Below are 15,886 nucleotides of genomic sequence, written 5' to 3'. Positions count from 1 at the left end.
CAAGGTTGTATTAGAGCCATAATATATAAAATGCCTAGAACAGTACCTGGCTTATAGTTGTTACTCCATAGATGCTAGCTCTCATTATTATTTCTTAAAGTAACTTATTATAATAAAAGTATTTTGGGGGATATTATAGAATATGGCTATACTCATGGATGACAGCCTCCTTATTCTCATTCTTTCCTAGATTTCTTACCTTAATTAAGGTCATAACTCTTCTAAATATTTGGGTCCTGGGTACAAACATCTTTTACAAAATTGCTTGACACAATAACTTCCAAGAAATAAGTAGTTTATTGTTTTTAATCAGCCAAATATTTACTAAAAGCCTACTATTTCTTCCACATGTTGATTAACAAAATAGTGTAATAGGTAACATAATATTGCCAAGTGCTAATGTATATGGTCCAGACAATTAAAAATATGAAATATAAAAATATGCTAAATGTATGAGACAGAGTACATTCTGGAAAAAGGGACAAAAGCTTTTTGCAGGCTCAAGTCTTCAGTGAAACTTATTGGAGGGAGTTGGGCTCAGACCTTGTCTTAAAGAATAAGTGGGACATGGATTACTGAGGGAAAGGAAGAAAGGCATTCCAAGAGGCAAGAATGATAAAGGCACTGATCAAGCTCACAAAGGTTAATTAAATATTAAGTTGAATCATATAAAATTGCCATTTTTTAGGAGGTCAAACCAATCATATATTGACCATTTCCTATTGTTCCTACCTAATAAAGCAGCATTTGTGGAATGAGAAACAGTGAGTTTCAACTGTACTGGTGTTGTTTTATTTTATTTTTATACTAAGTGGTAGGTATGTAGTTGTTCCTTATATTATTTTTATATTTTCTTGTTGTCTGAAATATTTCATAATTGTCTTTTAAAAATAAAGAAAAGGAAAAAAAAGTAATTCTCATCAAATAATTTAAACAATCCCTTTAGGTAATACCCATTCTCTTTAGGAAAATAACACAGTTTTCTCAGCATTCTCAGACTTTCACCATTTTCCCCATCTTTTCTTCAGGCATTCAAGTGTATCAAGGGACAGGTATGGCTTATGCTACCTTATGACAAGGAGGAAGAATCCAGAGACTCCAAGTACAGTGTTATTTGACTCCTCTGGCCTCTGTGGGCAATGTCCCTCTACACCTGGCAACTGCTTACACTGATTATGTTTGTGGCTGAAATTTGTGGTTTAAGACTGCATAGATACTTTGAGACCCCTGTTTTCATATCCTTCCAATAAAGGTGTTTTTTTGTCTTTTTTGCTTAAAAAAGAAAAAAAAAAAAGACTGCATGGATGTGACTTGTGATGTGGCCTCCCTCAGGTTGCCCAGGCCCTATAGTGCTCCCTTAGTATCCCCTCAGCTCTCTGGTGCTACAGGTCCCTCTGTAGTTTGTCTGTGATGCCCATTTGGTCCTGATCCTGGGATGAATTTTCAAGAGCCATCTTTTCTTATGGATAATTGATCATTTCATTCCAAAGCATCATGTTGCTCCCCTAAGTTTACCCCCTCCAACAACTCCTCCGCCATACTTTAAGCCACTGTGGCTTCCACTGACAGCACCCCAGGACAACTAGACCTCAGAGCCTCCTTCTGCCTCACCACACTTCACTCACAACTTTTACTTGATGTGCTATGCCATAGGAGGATGCAGAGCATACTGTTCCTCCTCACAGAACCCGAAATGGGAACAGGTCCTTGATCTTCCCTCCAGTTAGCTGATGCACCTCCTTGTCTCAGATGGAAGCCTGGAGAGGAGAAATCAGGACACAAATCTGACAGTTTTCCTTTTCTCTCTTTTTCTCTCTCCCTGGTCTCTCCAGGATCACAAAAACATTGGCTTTCCCTCCTTCCTCCACCCCATGTCCTTCTACCATTGAGCAGTAGGCATCATGGCCTGGCCATTCTAGGTAGAAAGTGTGACTTCTCCACCCTTTCAGTGGACTCCCTGAGTTAAGTCCTCCAAGGTGGGTTCTTAATGAAAGGAGTTACAGAAATCTTTTTTAAATCATAAAAAGAATTTAGGAAATCTTTCAAGCCACTAGCCTGGCTTGCAAGGCTTTGACTTGCTGTAAATCCTATTTGAAATCAGAAGCTGAATATCTCAGTATTTTTTTCCACTCCTTCTGTAACAAATCCTTATCTCTCCCAAGCAGATGGATGCCAAGGGCCAACTAAGGATAACATCAATTATTCAGGAAGGTAAAAAGAGAAAGCACATTATTTTTCAAAATATTACTTTTCTAATTGCACTAAAAGTCTCCCCATGCCCTTTTCCTCTCCTTCATAGATCTCCAACCCCCATGACCTCCCATCTATCAAACTCCAAGATTTATTGCCAGGATTGATACCCAAAATATTGAACAACAAGTCGAATAGCAGCCCTGATTCATGGTGAAACAGAGTGTTTAAAATGCAGAGGAAATAAAACTGGTTAAATTAAGTTCACAGTGTTTGCTCCGCCTCTCTTCCAAGTAACACAACTGAATAGCATTCTGAACATTTTATGTAGGGTGTCCTCAGAGCGGTTCTCCCTCCTCAGTCCATGTTTGTAATTACCCCCTTCTGCTTGGGAGGAAAGGAGATCTGCAAAGTGTGTGGCTCTGCTTGGGAGGAAAGGAGATCTGCAAAGTGTGTGGCTCTGGGGGACTTAGATGTCAGTTAACAAGGCATAACTTCAAGGAACAGTAAATATCATGTCTCATTGATGTCACAGTTGCCTTTTATTTAGTTGGGAGATACTTGGGAGAAAACGCTCAGGCCCAATATTCAGTGAGTCCGTGAAAAAAGTGAAAGACGAGCTCAAGTAGCAGGCAAAGAGTGCTGCCGAATCTGTACACTGAGAGGCCCAGGAGGTGATGCTTAAATCAGACAGACCCACATTTGAATCCTGCCTACAACACTAGCCATCACATTGCTTATCCTTGGCTGAGTCTCAGTTTCTTCAACTATGGGAAAGGGTTATTAGGAGAATTCAGTGATTTAATTCATGTAAGATGCTTAACACAGAAAAGAATTGAGTAAATGTTAGCTATTAATATGTGTGATGATGATAATGATTGGGCCAGTGACCCATGATTGACAGTGGGGAATGTTTCCCCACCATCAGCACTCTCGCCCCACTCATACACACAGGCTTTCTGATCCAAATGTTGAGCTATTTAAAGTGGCAGGAATGAAGTGACCATGTGGGTAATGTGGGGGAAGGAAGGTAGTAAAGATGGAAAATTCAGTAACAGACTGCAGCCCCCGTTAGCACAAAAGAGAGCTTCCCCTACTGAAAAAAGAAAAGGTTAAATTCAAGCACTTTAGCTATTCAAATGATCTATACAAAAGGATAAACTTTAAAAAATAATAAGGGAAAAGAGATAAAGAAATACTAAATTTAAAAACAAATAAAAATAAAATAGATCCACAGGGGTACTTGATTAGGTGATACTCCAGCAACCCAGGCTTCCACGGGACCACAGTGGCAATAGCACTTTTGGACACTTTTGGAATATGTAGGAGGCCTCAGATGACAAGGCAGAAGGGGACTCATAGGAGAAAAGGGGAGCACTGCAGAATTGCTTTCATAATTTAAGTTATAGCTTTCTTACCAAAATAATAGTTTTAAAAAGATGAATTACTCACAAATCAATAGCCAATTTGAGATACCTGAAAGAAAAAGTAAATGATGTGAAAAATAATTAAAAGTCTGTACTATCCTTTAAATGAAATACTGATTTAAGCATAGAGGAATAAATTAAATGACTTCAAACTTTGCCAATCTAAGTGTCCTAAAACAATCCCACTGTCTTGTGCAGTTTTTTCAAACATTTTGACAGCAACCCACAGTAAGAAATGTATTCTACATCTACACTCAGTGCAAACAAGCACATGTCATTGCTTTTTCAATGATACACATTTTGTGAAAGAATACTGGTCTTCAGTATAATTCTTCTATTCTCTTTTTTTTTTTTTTTTTTTTATATTGAATGCTGGTGCATAATGAATAACAAGCTTTAATTAGAGGAGGAGAAGAGGGAAACAGATACGGAAGTGGATTTTTGGGCAGGTTTAAAACCACCTTTAAAGATTGATGGCAAAACTGTTCATAAAGTCTTTTTTTTTTTTTTCGTAGTTCAAGATGTACAGCTTTCCTTCTACTGACAAATTTTCACTAACAGTTCTCATAATATGAAGTTCAACTAATCTTTTGCCTGACAAGTTACATGAAAAATAGAGGGAGCAAAACAGAAAATTTCCCTAATATGTAAGGGTGTTATAAATAGTTTCTTTTCTCTGTATTTTCACATACAATTTTAGTGTTTACATTTAAAACATTATTAAGAGAATCTTAATTTTTAATTGGTCTTAATTTTTTAAATGGTCATAACAATGGATTCTTTTGAATTATAGAACACAGTAGCTTTATAAACTATCAAGATACATGTAAAAACAGAATTTCAGATGCTCTTGGAAACACATTTTAAGATACAGCATATGTGATATGTATTTTTGAGGGGGTTTGTTCATCCTGTTGGGATACTGAAAACTCTGTCTTATACAAATAATTTAGCCTTTGAAAACTCTAGTTTGAATAAATCATAAAGTTTGAATTTTCAAAGTTTTCTCAATAGGCTTCCAGTCCAAATAACTCAAAGACATCTTGTGCCCTAAGATGGACTTTTTGCTTATTTTTTTGTCTCAATACACAGTTTTAACAACAATGGGCTCTTTGCTGGCAGTTTGTCTTGGTCATGACTTATTCTTGCAAAACCATTCCTTACTGTGAAGCAGGTAGGTAAGATCTTCCCCAATGCAAGGAAAATAATCTGGATCAATAACAAAGTCAAAGGCATAGGTGTTTCAGGACATTCTGGAAAAGAGGTTTCAACAGTCTACAGATCCTTTTTCCTTTTCTTCCAACTGTGCAGTCACTGCCCTATTCTATTCTGCAAAACGAAAACAAAAAAATTTCTTTTTGAAGATCAAGTTTTTCACAGGTACGGAACTATTTGTAATGAACCCAAAAAGTAGTGGAATGTTGGGTCTCTCCTCAAGTAGTTTCCTCCTCTTCCAACAGCTTGTAACTACTCTCTATCGATAATCTCATCACAGCCGAGTTCTTCGGTCAGACGATTGACAACCATAAGTGAAAAGAGCTCTTCGATAAAAGCCAACTGATCAAATGGGGTCTTCTCATAATGCATCTGAAATCCGCCATCTAGGGCTGCTTCTCTTGCTCTAGATGTTCTCAGAAACATCTTGTTGGCTTCTTCGAGGGCCGCGGACACTCTGTAGCCTGCACCACTCAGCTGCTCCTCTTCGGGATAGTCGTAGTCGTCCTCCCAGTCATCAAATTCCTCACCCTCGTCCTCACTCTCGAAGTATGGGGCTGCGATCTGGCCTGGCTGCTCCCCAGGGTTGGGACCGTTTGCAAGGCCCCGTTTCCCCACAGGCTCCGCCATTGGCTGGGCCTCCTCCTCCTCCATTGGGCCTTCTTCCTCGAGCTGTGGCGGGGCCCCGTTGCGGGAGGGGCTCGGGGATGGCTCCCGGCTCCCGCTGCCTACCTCCATCTGCGGAAGGTCACTCTCGCCAGGCATCACATCCATCTGCAGGTCACTGCTCTCTTCATACAACTCGGACAACACGGACATTTCAGACATCTTACAAGCTGCTTGAGCGCTAGCACAGCGTTTTCGTTCTTCTATTCTCTTTTATTCCAGTTCTTTTTCTTTTCTTCCTTCCTTTCCCCCCTCCCCTCCCCTCTCCTCTCCTCCCCTTTCTTTCCCTTCCTCCCTCCTCTCTCTTTCTTTTCTTTCTTTTGCTCCTTGTCAAATTAATTTTGCCATCCAGTTTGAAAAATACAGGTCTAGTGTCCCAATTATTAAATATATCCACGGGTTAGTTTACCTATATAGAATATGGAGAGAATTCAGCAAACTGCTGAAAGAGCTGTTTCTAGGTTTGGCTTTTGTCTCTAGGATTTAAAGTCATTTTCAGGGGACCTTAGTTTCCCTAAAGGTGAACATAGGGGAGGAAGAGACAGATCACGTGAGCATCGGTAGGAAGAACTGCAAGGTCTGAAGACAAGAATCATTTGGCTAGTGGAAGCTCCTTTATATGAATTTTTTGCAGTCTCCATCTTAAGTATTCAGCATCATCATGCATCTTGAACAATTAACCCCCAAACAAACTCTGCCTTGGGGTCCAATTATTCATTTTCACGCAAAAGAGACCTCTTTTTGTTTTAACTTAAACAAACAGAAAAACTCGGGGTCTCCCGGGTCGCCAACATCCGCTTAGCCCTTCTCCGGCCTCGGGCAACTTTTCCCTCCAGTTTGGTGGAAGGTTACACTAGAAGAAAATAGTCCCACTGTCTAGAAACTTTTCAGGGGAAAAGACGTCTGACGTGTGGGTGGGAATGGCCTGGGCCGGGGGCGCGGGAGCCCCGAAAGCCCGGGGAAGGGTGGTGCGTAGGACGGTGGAGGCCGCCGGGTGGTGGGGGCGTGACAGGGCGGGAGGTGAGGGAGGAGGAGAAAACCCTGAAGTCCGGGGACCCGCCGTGTCCTCCCTGCGCTCCTCGGCTGCATGCCCGCCGCCCGGGAGTGCGCGCTGGCGGCGTTGATGCTGAGGATGGGACCCGAGGTCTCCTGAACCCTAAGGATCGGCTTGGGATTTTCAAGAACCCTCTTTTCTTATTGAAAATTTGTATTTGTCATCATGATCTCTTGGCCGTAGACTGCATTAAGGGAGCCATATTAAGAATGCCAAAATGAGGTGACCAGGACAAAAAAATTAAAATGAGGTTTTAATTTTTATATATTTTTCCCACTTCCTTTTTCTCTCTCAAATCAATTTACATATAAATAGGCCTTACATATGATAGGCCTTAAAATCGCTCCCCCTCCCCCACCAGGCTCTGTCTTCTGCCCTCACTTGGCCAGAATATGATTTGGAGTGAGTAATTTTGCCAAATGGAGGCAGACTCCTCAAAATATCACCCTGGTAAGTAATGAACACTTCCATAGGTGACGACTTTGAGTTTTTGTTTTACTTCATTCTTATTAATATGTCCCTGCTTCAAGTAAGCAAGATTATGCTTTGCTCAGCCCACGTTTAATTCAGATTAGTTTTTAAAAATCTCAGTGGTAACTAATTTATACTACTGTCTCCTTATTCAGACTTAGGAAATTTTATTACTACAGACACTTTTGAATATTTCTGCCATGTTCTCAGTGGAGATAGAAAACAGCCTGTCTCTGGTTGGTTGGCCTTGGCAACAAACATTTGGGGAATGCCTACTCCTTTCAGTGCACTGATGAGTACATCAGGGGGAACCAGATTCTGGGCCCCAAGAAGGCCTACAAATTACTTAGGAAACTGGGCACATATATGAAAATATTACGTCTTGGGGTAGAGTAGGAACATGTTGGAAGTAAAGTAGTTATTTAAAAAAATATATATTACAGGTCTGTAGGTAATTTAAAACAATTTTTAAGCAATCTGACATACCTATTAATTTCATGAGAAACAACACTTGGGATTTCATATACATGTATTTTATAACATGCTGTATACCAGAAGTCTTTGTAAAATATAAACTCCTTAAATGTAAGGACCCTTTTTACTCTTCAGTAAAACAGAGTTAATCTCCTTGCATCCTTGTGCATTTAAAAGGGTCTAGGATATAATAGGGACTCATTAAATGGTGGCTATTAGTATTATTTATCTTGATTTCCTACAAAGTGCTTTGCACATTGAAAATGTTCAGTAAATATTGATTGGATGAACAAATGTGATATATTGCATAGTATACACCGAGGGAAAATACCAGAATGGGGCCCTTCGAACATGTCTTCAAGTATTGTAGCTTAGTGTGCAGGTGTCCATCCTACAGCCCTTTTACCAGATGCAGGCTCTCTTAAAATTTTAAGGGGTACAGACTGTGCCTAATTAGCTTGTAGGGTCTAAACTTTCATCATTATGGACCTTGAGAAATTTGTCTAAATATGGAAAAGCTAAGCTCACTTGACACAAATGTGGAGAAAAGTTTCCCACAATTTATTCAAGTTGTTCACATCAAAGCAATTAGTGGGCCCCAGTTACCATTACATCATCCATTAGGAGGTTTGTGCCGGGAGCCCTGCAAGTCACATGATTCAGTGGAGGAATTGATTAAAACTGAATTTTCTTTGTGTTTCCGCCCTTACTCATATTTAATTTTTAGTATGTTTGGAAAAGGTTGAAGCAGAACATAGAGCTCTAGTTTATTTTAATGCTATCAGACTGTTAAGTGGTAGAAATTTAAGAGATTTACTGAGCTATTTCCTTAGATTAAAGACTTTGGTGTATTAATTAAAAAGGTTCTGTGAGATGCAAGATGCCAGACCTCTACTGGCTCCTAAGATTGTACTTTCTTACAGATGTGACATGACAGCTGAGCACAGTGCATGTAAAGCTTCAGGGGAATAAAACAGGAGCAATGCTGATTAGTTCAAAGATGGCAGACTCCAACTGGCCATGATGATGGAATCAGCTGAGCACCACACTAATTTCTTTTTTTTTTCTTATAGATACATTTATATGTGATTGTTACTAGTATTTAGAATGTACATGATATTTAATTGTGGGAATGTGAGCTTTTATATATCTACTATCATTGGATATAGTCACTTAGATTGTAGTTTATTATAGGGATCACATTCATTTCTTTTTTCTCAACCACCCTGAACTCAGTAGAAGCACAGACTCTGACAAGTTGCTGAGCTATTTGGTGAAAATAAAGTCGCAACTTCGGAAGAGATTCACAGATTTTGATATGCAGGTATTATGTTTCACGTTTTAGAAGTGGCTTTGTGAATGCAAATCTTAATGTGGTTCTCAATTATCAAGCCATCTCAGTGTCATTCAGTTTCTAGAGTAGATTGATTCAGCTGAAAGTAAACTGTGCCCATAAGATGACAAAATATCCCTGGAATTTTAGAGATAAGTAGATGAATTGCAGAAGTATTCTAAAATTTAGGCCAAATTCTGGACAATGTTTGGGTTTAGCTGGTTTAGAAAGTGCATTCTTTTTCATGAAAATGCCAGAATTGACCCTGAAAACCGTCATCATTAATGTATACTGGTAGTCAGAAATTGAATATGCCCTGACTGGTTATAATTTATCTGTTCATTCTGCACATATTTATTGAGTGCTAGGCCTTGGAGATACCTCAGTTGTTAATAGTCTACAGCAGTGCTGTCCAATAGGACTATAATGTGAGCCACATATGTAATTTTTAATTTTCTAGTAGACAAAAAAGAACAGATTAAAATTAATTTTAATGTTATATTTAATCAAATATATCTAAAATATTATCATTTAACATGTAATCTATAAATTATTAATAAAATATTTTGCTTCTTTTTAAGTTAAGTCTGAAATGTGGTGTGTATTTTATACCTACAGAACATCTCAGTTTGCACCAGCCACATTTCAAGTACTCAAAGCTACATGTGACTAGAGGCCCTCCTACTGGACAGCCCAGGTCTAGGGGAAATACAGATAAGTAGGCAGGTAATTTCAATTCAATGTAATAAAGGCTATGATGAGAGAATTCTAAGGTACGATGAGAGCATATAAAAGGGGCTAAATTCCTTCAGTCTTATTCCTAAAAGTCCTTAATTCTGTCTGCTGCTCTGCATTCTTTTGCCATTACCCTAATCCACCCCAGGATCCTCTTTCTCCTAGACTTCCAAAACCCTCTGAAATATTCTACCTGTGTCCACCCATGTCCCTCTCTGCAGCTCGAATGATTTTTTAAAAATGCACATCTGATCATGTAGCCTCTCTGCTTAAAACCTTATGATGAATGCATTTTGAACAAATGTGAGAGGACATACATAAAGCACCTGCCATGAGAGGTCTGCTCACTAGTTTAGTCCTCCTCACTTCCCTCTTTCACTCTCTTGTTTCTGCCTCTTCCTTTCCTCTCTGACTTTATTTTCTTTTTGGTCTGCTTCTCACTCCCTCCCTCCTCTTACCACCTCTTAGCATGTGAATTGCTTTTTTCTTCTTTCTTGCATTCCACTTTTATTCCATTTCCTTTTCTTCTTATTTTCTTTCTCTCCTTCCTGCTGTAATTTATTATATTACAGAATTTAAATAAATTTTAAAATTTGTACTATGGTTATTTACTTCTGTGTTCCACGTTCTTAATTAAACAATTAGAAGAGCTTGATGTTTTATCTGGATTGAGTTAAGACACTTTTTACTTCAGCATGGTCTTCGAGTAAATTTTCCTGTCGAATACAGAGCTTCTATAGGAAAAAAATATGTATTTTCTTCCTTTGGGAGTTAAAAAAGCCTCTTCGCTATTTCACAGAGGAGAAAATGGTGCAAGTACTTACACAGGATCGTTTAGTGATTTGAAGCAAGTCAGAACCCAGGCCGCTACCCAAGGCCATGCCTCTTTCAGGTAAATGGCTGCTGCCTCCTGCAGTAGGGCAATAAGGCAAGTTAATTATTCAATGTCTTGTGGAGATCAATAAATAAATGAAATACCGAATTAAATAAACTTTCAGGTGCTGAGAGCTGGTAGTTTCTTAACTTGGCCCACTTTCTTTGGAGGACCGGTTCTCTTAGTTGAAGGAACAGCCAATCCAGGCATATAGGCTATTTTCCTTTCAGGTTTGAGAAAGTGGGTTCATGATCCTCTGTGTACTCATCTTTCTGTTTATGTCTCAGACATAGACAACTCTGCCAGATACCAACACACTTTTTGCCTCCACTGAGAGTGAAGAGAGAACCTGAAACCACAGAAGGAAGAAAGGAATGTTGTAAATTCCAGAAGGACTTTCTATTATTAAGGCAGAGTAGACATTGACACAAAACAAATGAGAAAAGATGTTTCTCTATATAGAAAAGACTATTCTAACCTCAGGTCTGGTCTGAGGGAGGGCCTGTCCCCAGAAAGCATTGGCATTTGGATTCATAACCAACTTACATTTGTTGAGTTGCTACTATATACAAGGCAGCTCTATCTACATCTTTTTACTATATTGTTTTAATATTTGGACCTAAATAAACCCTTCAGCTTTTTCACAAATTGAATCTTATCCTGAAGTGAGATCCAGCAGCGTGAGGACAAACCACAGAAACGTTTTGGTATTAAGGTAGCCCCACCTACTGAAACATTTTTTTATCTTTGACTATTGCTCCATGAGCATCTTAAGCCTTTTTACACATTCCAGGCTATCAGCTTGCCCTGCTTCCCCTCTCACTATCAAGATTTACTGAGAATTTCTTTCTGAACAGATTACTCTTGTGAAAGAAAGTTATAGAAGTATGTTGTATTCGACTAGTGAAGATAGGCTAATTGCTATGACAAATAGACCTACATATGGGTAATGGCTCAAATACAACAGAAATTTATTTCTTGCTTCTTGGCTGGCAGGGCAGCCCTCCTTCCATGCAGCTATTCAGGAACCCAGGTTATGAAGGCCTGCCATATAAAAAGCATGGAGGAGCACACATAGGAAGTTTTTATCACCCAAAGGGTGCTTCATGGAACGGTGTCTTCACAAACAGTTTGTAACTAGTCCATGGCAAGATAAGTACAGAAATTGAGAGTAAAGCTTTAGAGATTTTTATAGCAATTTTAACAGAGTAGTTTTATGTCTGTTGAATCTAAACTAAAAAACTTGAGCCTATATTTTATGTCTTTGGTTTTTTATTTCATTTTTCTGGTAACTTTTATATAGACTATTTTACAAAAGTTTCAGGCCACAAGAGGTTAGAAAGAAAAAAACTTGCCCTTCACCACAGAAGGTGTGAGAAGTAGTAGTGTAGTACATTACTTCCCTTCATGTTCCACTGGCTAGAATTCAGGGTTGTGGTCATGTCTAACCACAGCAGAGGTTAAAAATGTGTTCTAGCTGTGTGCAAAGGGAAAAGGGAGAGCACAGATGTTGGTGAGAACTAGTGGTCTCTGACACACTTAGCTCATACAGCATGAAACCCAGCCTTTGAAATAGAAGACAAAACACTAAGACACCAGGGGGAGGTTAGGCTATGGGAGATATATCCATCCTTCTTTCATCCAGCCTGGAGACCATTGTAGGTCATTGGCCTGAGTTTCAGTCCAGAACAATTTGGCTGCTAAAGCCAGAAGGAGAAATGTAGTCTTTATTTAGTCTTTTCATTTCTCTCAGTCTAACTTTTCTTTCTGTCCTCTTCACCATGCCTTGGCTCATCATTTTTTATTTAAACTATGAAAATAGCCTCCTAACAGAAGTCCCAACTTCTACACTCACAAGTCTCCATCCCCAATCTATCAAGCAAATCTCTTCTATAGTTCCCTATCACTCATAGGCTAAAGTTAATCTTTCATCATAAAAGCCTATAAGGCCATCACAATCTAGCCCCTTCCTACCTCTTGGGACTCATATCCTGACACTGTGCCCTGGGCATTCTGTTTCCCTGCCCTACAGACCTCCTTGCCATTCTTGGAGTGCTCCATACCCTCGCATACTTCCTTATCTTGTACTTGCTGTATTCTCACTGGTATTACTCCCACACTAATCCTTCAGCTCTTACTTTAATGTTACTTCATCTGTGAAACCTTCCTTGATTCTCCTCAGCTTGGTGAAGCACCCCTTCCTCCATGAGAATCAATTGTTTGGTGAAGGATAGCTATCTCCCTTGGAATGTATTTTTTCCCTTTAGACTATGAGCTGAATGAGGCCTGAGAACATGTTTTTTCATTTGTGTGTCTCAAGTACCTCATGTGGTTTGCTGGCCAATAGTTGGTACTCAGAGAATATTTGTCAGGTGAATGAGTGAATGATTTTCAGCTTTTAGTCCATCAAGACAGCAGAGACTGTCTTTCTTGTGTGTTTCCTGTCCAAGAATAAAGAGTTTGAAGGAGATAGGACAGGAAAGTTGAGACTATCCTCTAAAGTTAGACCTCAGGAAGTCTGTCAAATGGGAAGACTCTGAAATGTAGGTGTCTAGGATGGGATGTGACATCTCAGTGCACAGAGAAGAGAGACTGCTGGTTGTTTACTAAATATCCAATCTTTCCTTCTTCCTTACTAATAGAGTCCTTATAAAATTATTGAGGATGGCAGTATGTCCAGCTGAAAAACTACGTCTCTTAGATTCCTCTGTAGATAGGAGTAGCAATGAGAGGTAGGTGGAATATTTGGGTGGGCTTCTTGAAAAGCTCTTTAAAGGGTTCTGACATAGCCAAGAGGACACCCTTTTACCTTTGCCTCTTCCTCATTCAGGCTGCCTAGAACATGGATATCGTGCCTGGAACTGCAAACGGCAATTTGCAACCAAGAGGCAAACTTGAGAATGGAAAACATGAGCTAAGGATAGCAGAGGGGAGGCCTAGAAGGAGCCTGAGTCCCTAATGAGATGGAGCCACCCTACCAGCCTGGGCTTGCCTTTTTTGGATTTCTTTCTTTCACATGAGACAGAAATAAACTCTTAGCTTCTTTAAGCCACTCTTATATTTTCCATTTTATGTATGCAAACCTAATCCTAACTGATACAGGGGGATATTTACAGAGTACCTTCATATATCAGGTGTTTTAAACATACTGCCTTTTAAAAAAAAATCTCCATGATCAAGTTAGGCCAGGTTTGCACCTCATTATGTGTCATTGGGTAAATTTCTTCACCTCTCTGTGCCTCAATTTCGTTATCTGTAAAACAAGGCAATAGCACCTCTTCGAAGAGTTGTGAAGATTCAACAAGTTTGTACATATAAAGTACTCAGAACCGTGCTCAGTGTTGGCTATTACTGTATTAGCAATATCATACTCATATTCAGAGGCCCAGGTGAATTCAGAAAGCTTCAGTACTTGTTTAAGGTCGCACAGCTAGTAAATGGTAGAGTCAAGATTCAAACGCAGGCAGGTCTGACTCTGAAAAGCTTGCGTTCCCCTACTGCACCCTGGAAGCCTCAATCTGGTGAGAACCAGTGAATTGAAATCCCACCTTTTGCTCTTGTTTGACTGAGTCTTCCTGATGAAGGAGCCGACATCCATCTCGCCCTCTTGTGGCCACAAGACCCACGGTGAACACTTAGCAATCGGTGTGTCAAGAAGGAATGGGGGGAGGGCGGCAAAAGTCAACAAAGGGCTTGGCTCGGCTGGGCACATCTATGGGACAGAGACCTCAAAAAGAAGGGAGGCAGCTAGCCAACTTCCCGGTTCCAAGTCCATTCCCAGGGCTAGGAGTGTCAGCCTCCCATAAAAATGAGGCCCAGAAAACTCGTCTGGCGGTTGATAAGACTTTTTCAGGCATGATAAGGGACTCTCAAGAGAAGTAATAGGAGAAATGGTTCCCACCTTGAAGGAACTCACAATATAATTAATCCTTTGAGCAACCAGCAGGCATATGCATATGATTCATACATGATACTGGAGTCAGACTGCCTGACTCTGCTACTTGCTGTGTGACCTTGGGCAAGATATTTAACTTCTCTGTGCTTCAGTTGCCTTGCTTAAATCAGGGTGATTATGACCATTATATGAGATAATATTTGTAAAATAATTAGAACATTGTCAGACATACAGTAAGTGCATAGTGCTTGTTAAATAAATGTACACAGAATAATTAGAGATTTATAAATAACATAAATGTAATACTCAGTGTGTGATAAACCTCAGTAAGAATTAGAAATGAGGAAAATTATAGGGAAAAAGAAAACAAGAAATTTCACTGAAATAGTGAGACTCTCAAGAATGGGTGGGGGGCAGGGCAAGATGGCGGAGTGGTGAGCTGTATGTTTTAGTTACTCCTCCAGGAAAGTAGGTAGAAAGCAAGGAACTGCGTAGACTGGACATCACAGAGCAATCTGACTTTGGGCATACTTCATACAACACTCATGAAAATGTGGAACTGCTGAGATCAGCGAAATCTGTAAGTTTTTGCAGCCAGGGGACCCGCGCCCCTCCCTGCCACGCTCAGTCCTGTGGGAGGAGGGGCTGTCAGCTCCGGGAAGGAGAAGGGAGAACTGCAGTGGCAGCCCTTATCAGAAACACATTCTACTGATCCAAACTCCAACCACAGATAGACTGAGACCAGACACCACAGAATCTGAGAGCAGCCAGCCCAGCAGAGAGGAGACAGGCATAGAAAAAAAACAGCACGAAAAACTCCAAAATAAAAGCAGAGGATTTTTGGAGTTCTGGTGAACATAGAAAAGGGAAGGGCAGAGCTCAGGCCCTCAGGCTCATATGCAAATCCTGAAGAAAAGCTGCTCTCTCTGCCCTGTGGACCTTTCCTTAATGGCCCTGGTTGCTTTGTCTCTTAGCATTTCAATAACCCATTAGATCTGTGAGGAAGGCCCTTTTTTCTTTTTTTTTTTTTTTTCCAATCCTTTTTTCTTTTTCTAAAACAATTACTCTAAGAAGCCCAATACAGAAAGCTTCAACGACTTGCAATTTGGGCAGGTCAAGACAAAAGCAGAACTAAGAGAGCTCTGAGACAAAAGGCAATAATCCAGTGGCTGAGAAAATTCACTAAACACCACAACTTCCCAAGAAAAGGGGGGTGTCCGCTCACAGCCACCATCCTGGTGGACAGGAAACACTCCTGCCCATCGCCAGCCCCATAGCCCAGAACTGCCCCAGACAACCCAGTGTGACGGAAGTGCTTCAAACAACAGGCACACTCCACAAAACTGGGCGTGGACATTAGCCTTCCCTGCAACCTCAGCTGATTGTCCCAGAGTTGGGAAAGTGGAGCAGTGTGAATTAACAAAGCCCCATTCAGCCATCATTTCAGCAGACTGGGAGCCTCCCTACACAGCCCAGCAGCCCAGAACTGCCCTGGGGGGACGGGACTTACCTGTGACATAGCACAGTCATCCCTCAACAGAGGACCAGGGGG

At 40.3% G+C, this 15,886-nt stretch overlaps 1 protein-coding gene across 1 annotated transcript; it reads right to left on the bottom strand.

The window, feature by feature from the left end:
• Positions 1-3,997: 3,997 nt before the first annotated feature.
• Positions 3,998-5,690, bottom strand: LOC119526679 (EP300-interacting inhibitor of differentiation 1). The gene has a single exon (XM_037825992.1). It carries the CDS (start codon positions 5,658-5,660, stop codon positions 5,085-5,087), a length of 576 nt encoding a protein of 191 aa, XP_037681920.1. The 5' UTR covers positions 5,661-5,690; the 3' UTR covers positions 3,998-5,084.
• Between the last annotated feature and the right edge of the window lie 10,196 nt (positions 5,691-15,886).

This window comes from Choloepus didactylus, chromosome 2 (genome assembly GCF_015220235.1).
Source record: "Choloepus didactylus isolate mChoDid1 chromosome 2, mChoDid1.pri, whole genome shotgun sequence".
Taxonomy (NCBI): Eukaryota; Metazoa; Chordata; class Mammalia; order Pilosa; family Megalonychidae; genus Choloepus; species Choloepus didactylus.
This window is presented reverse-complemented; position numbering and strand designations above follow the sequence as displayed.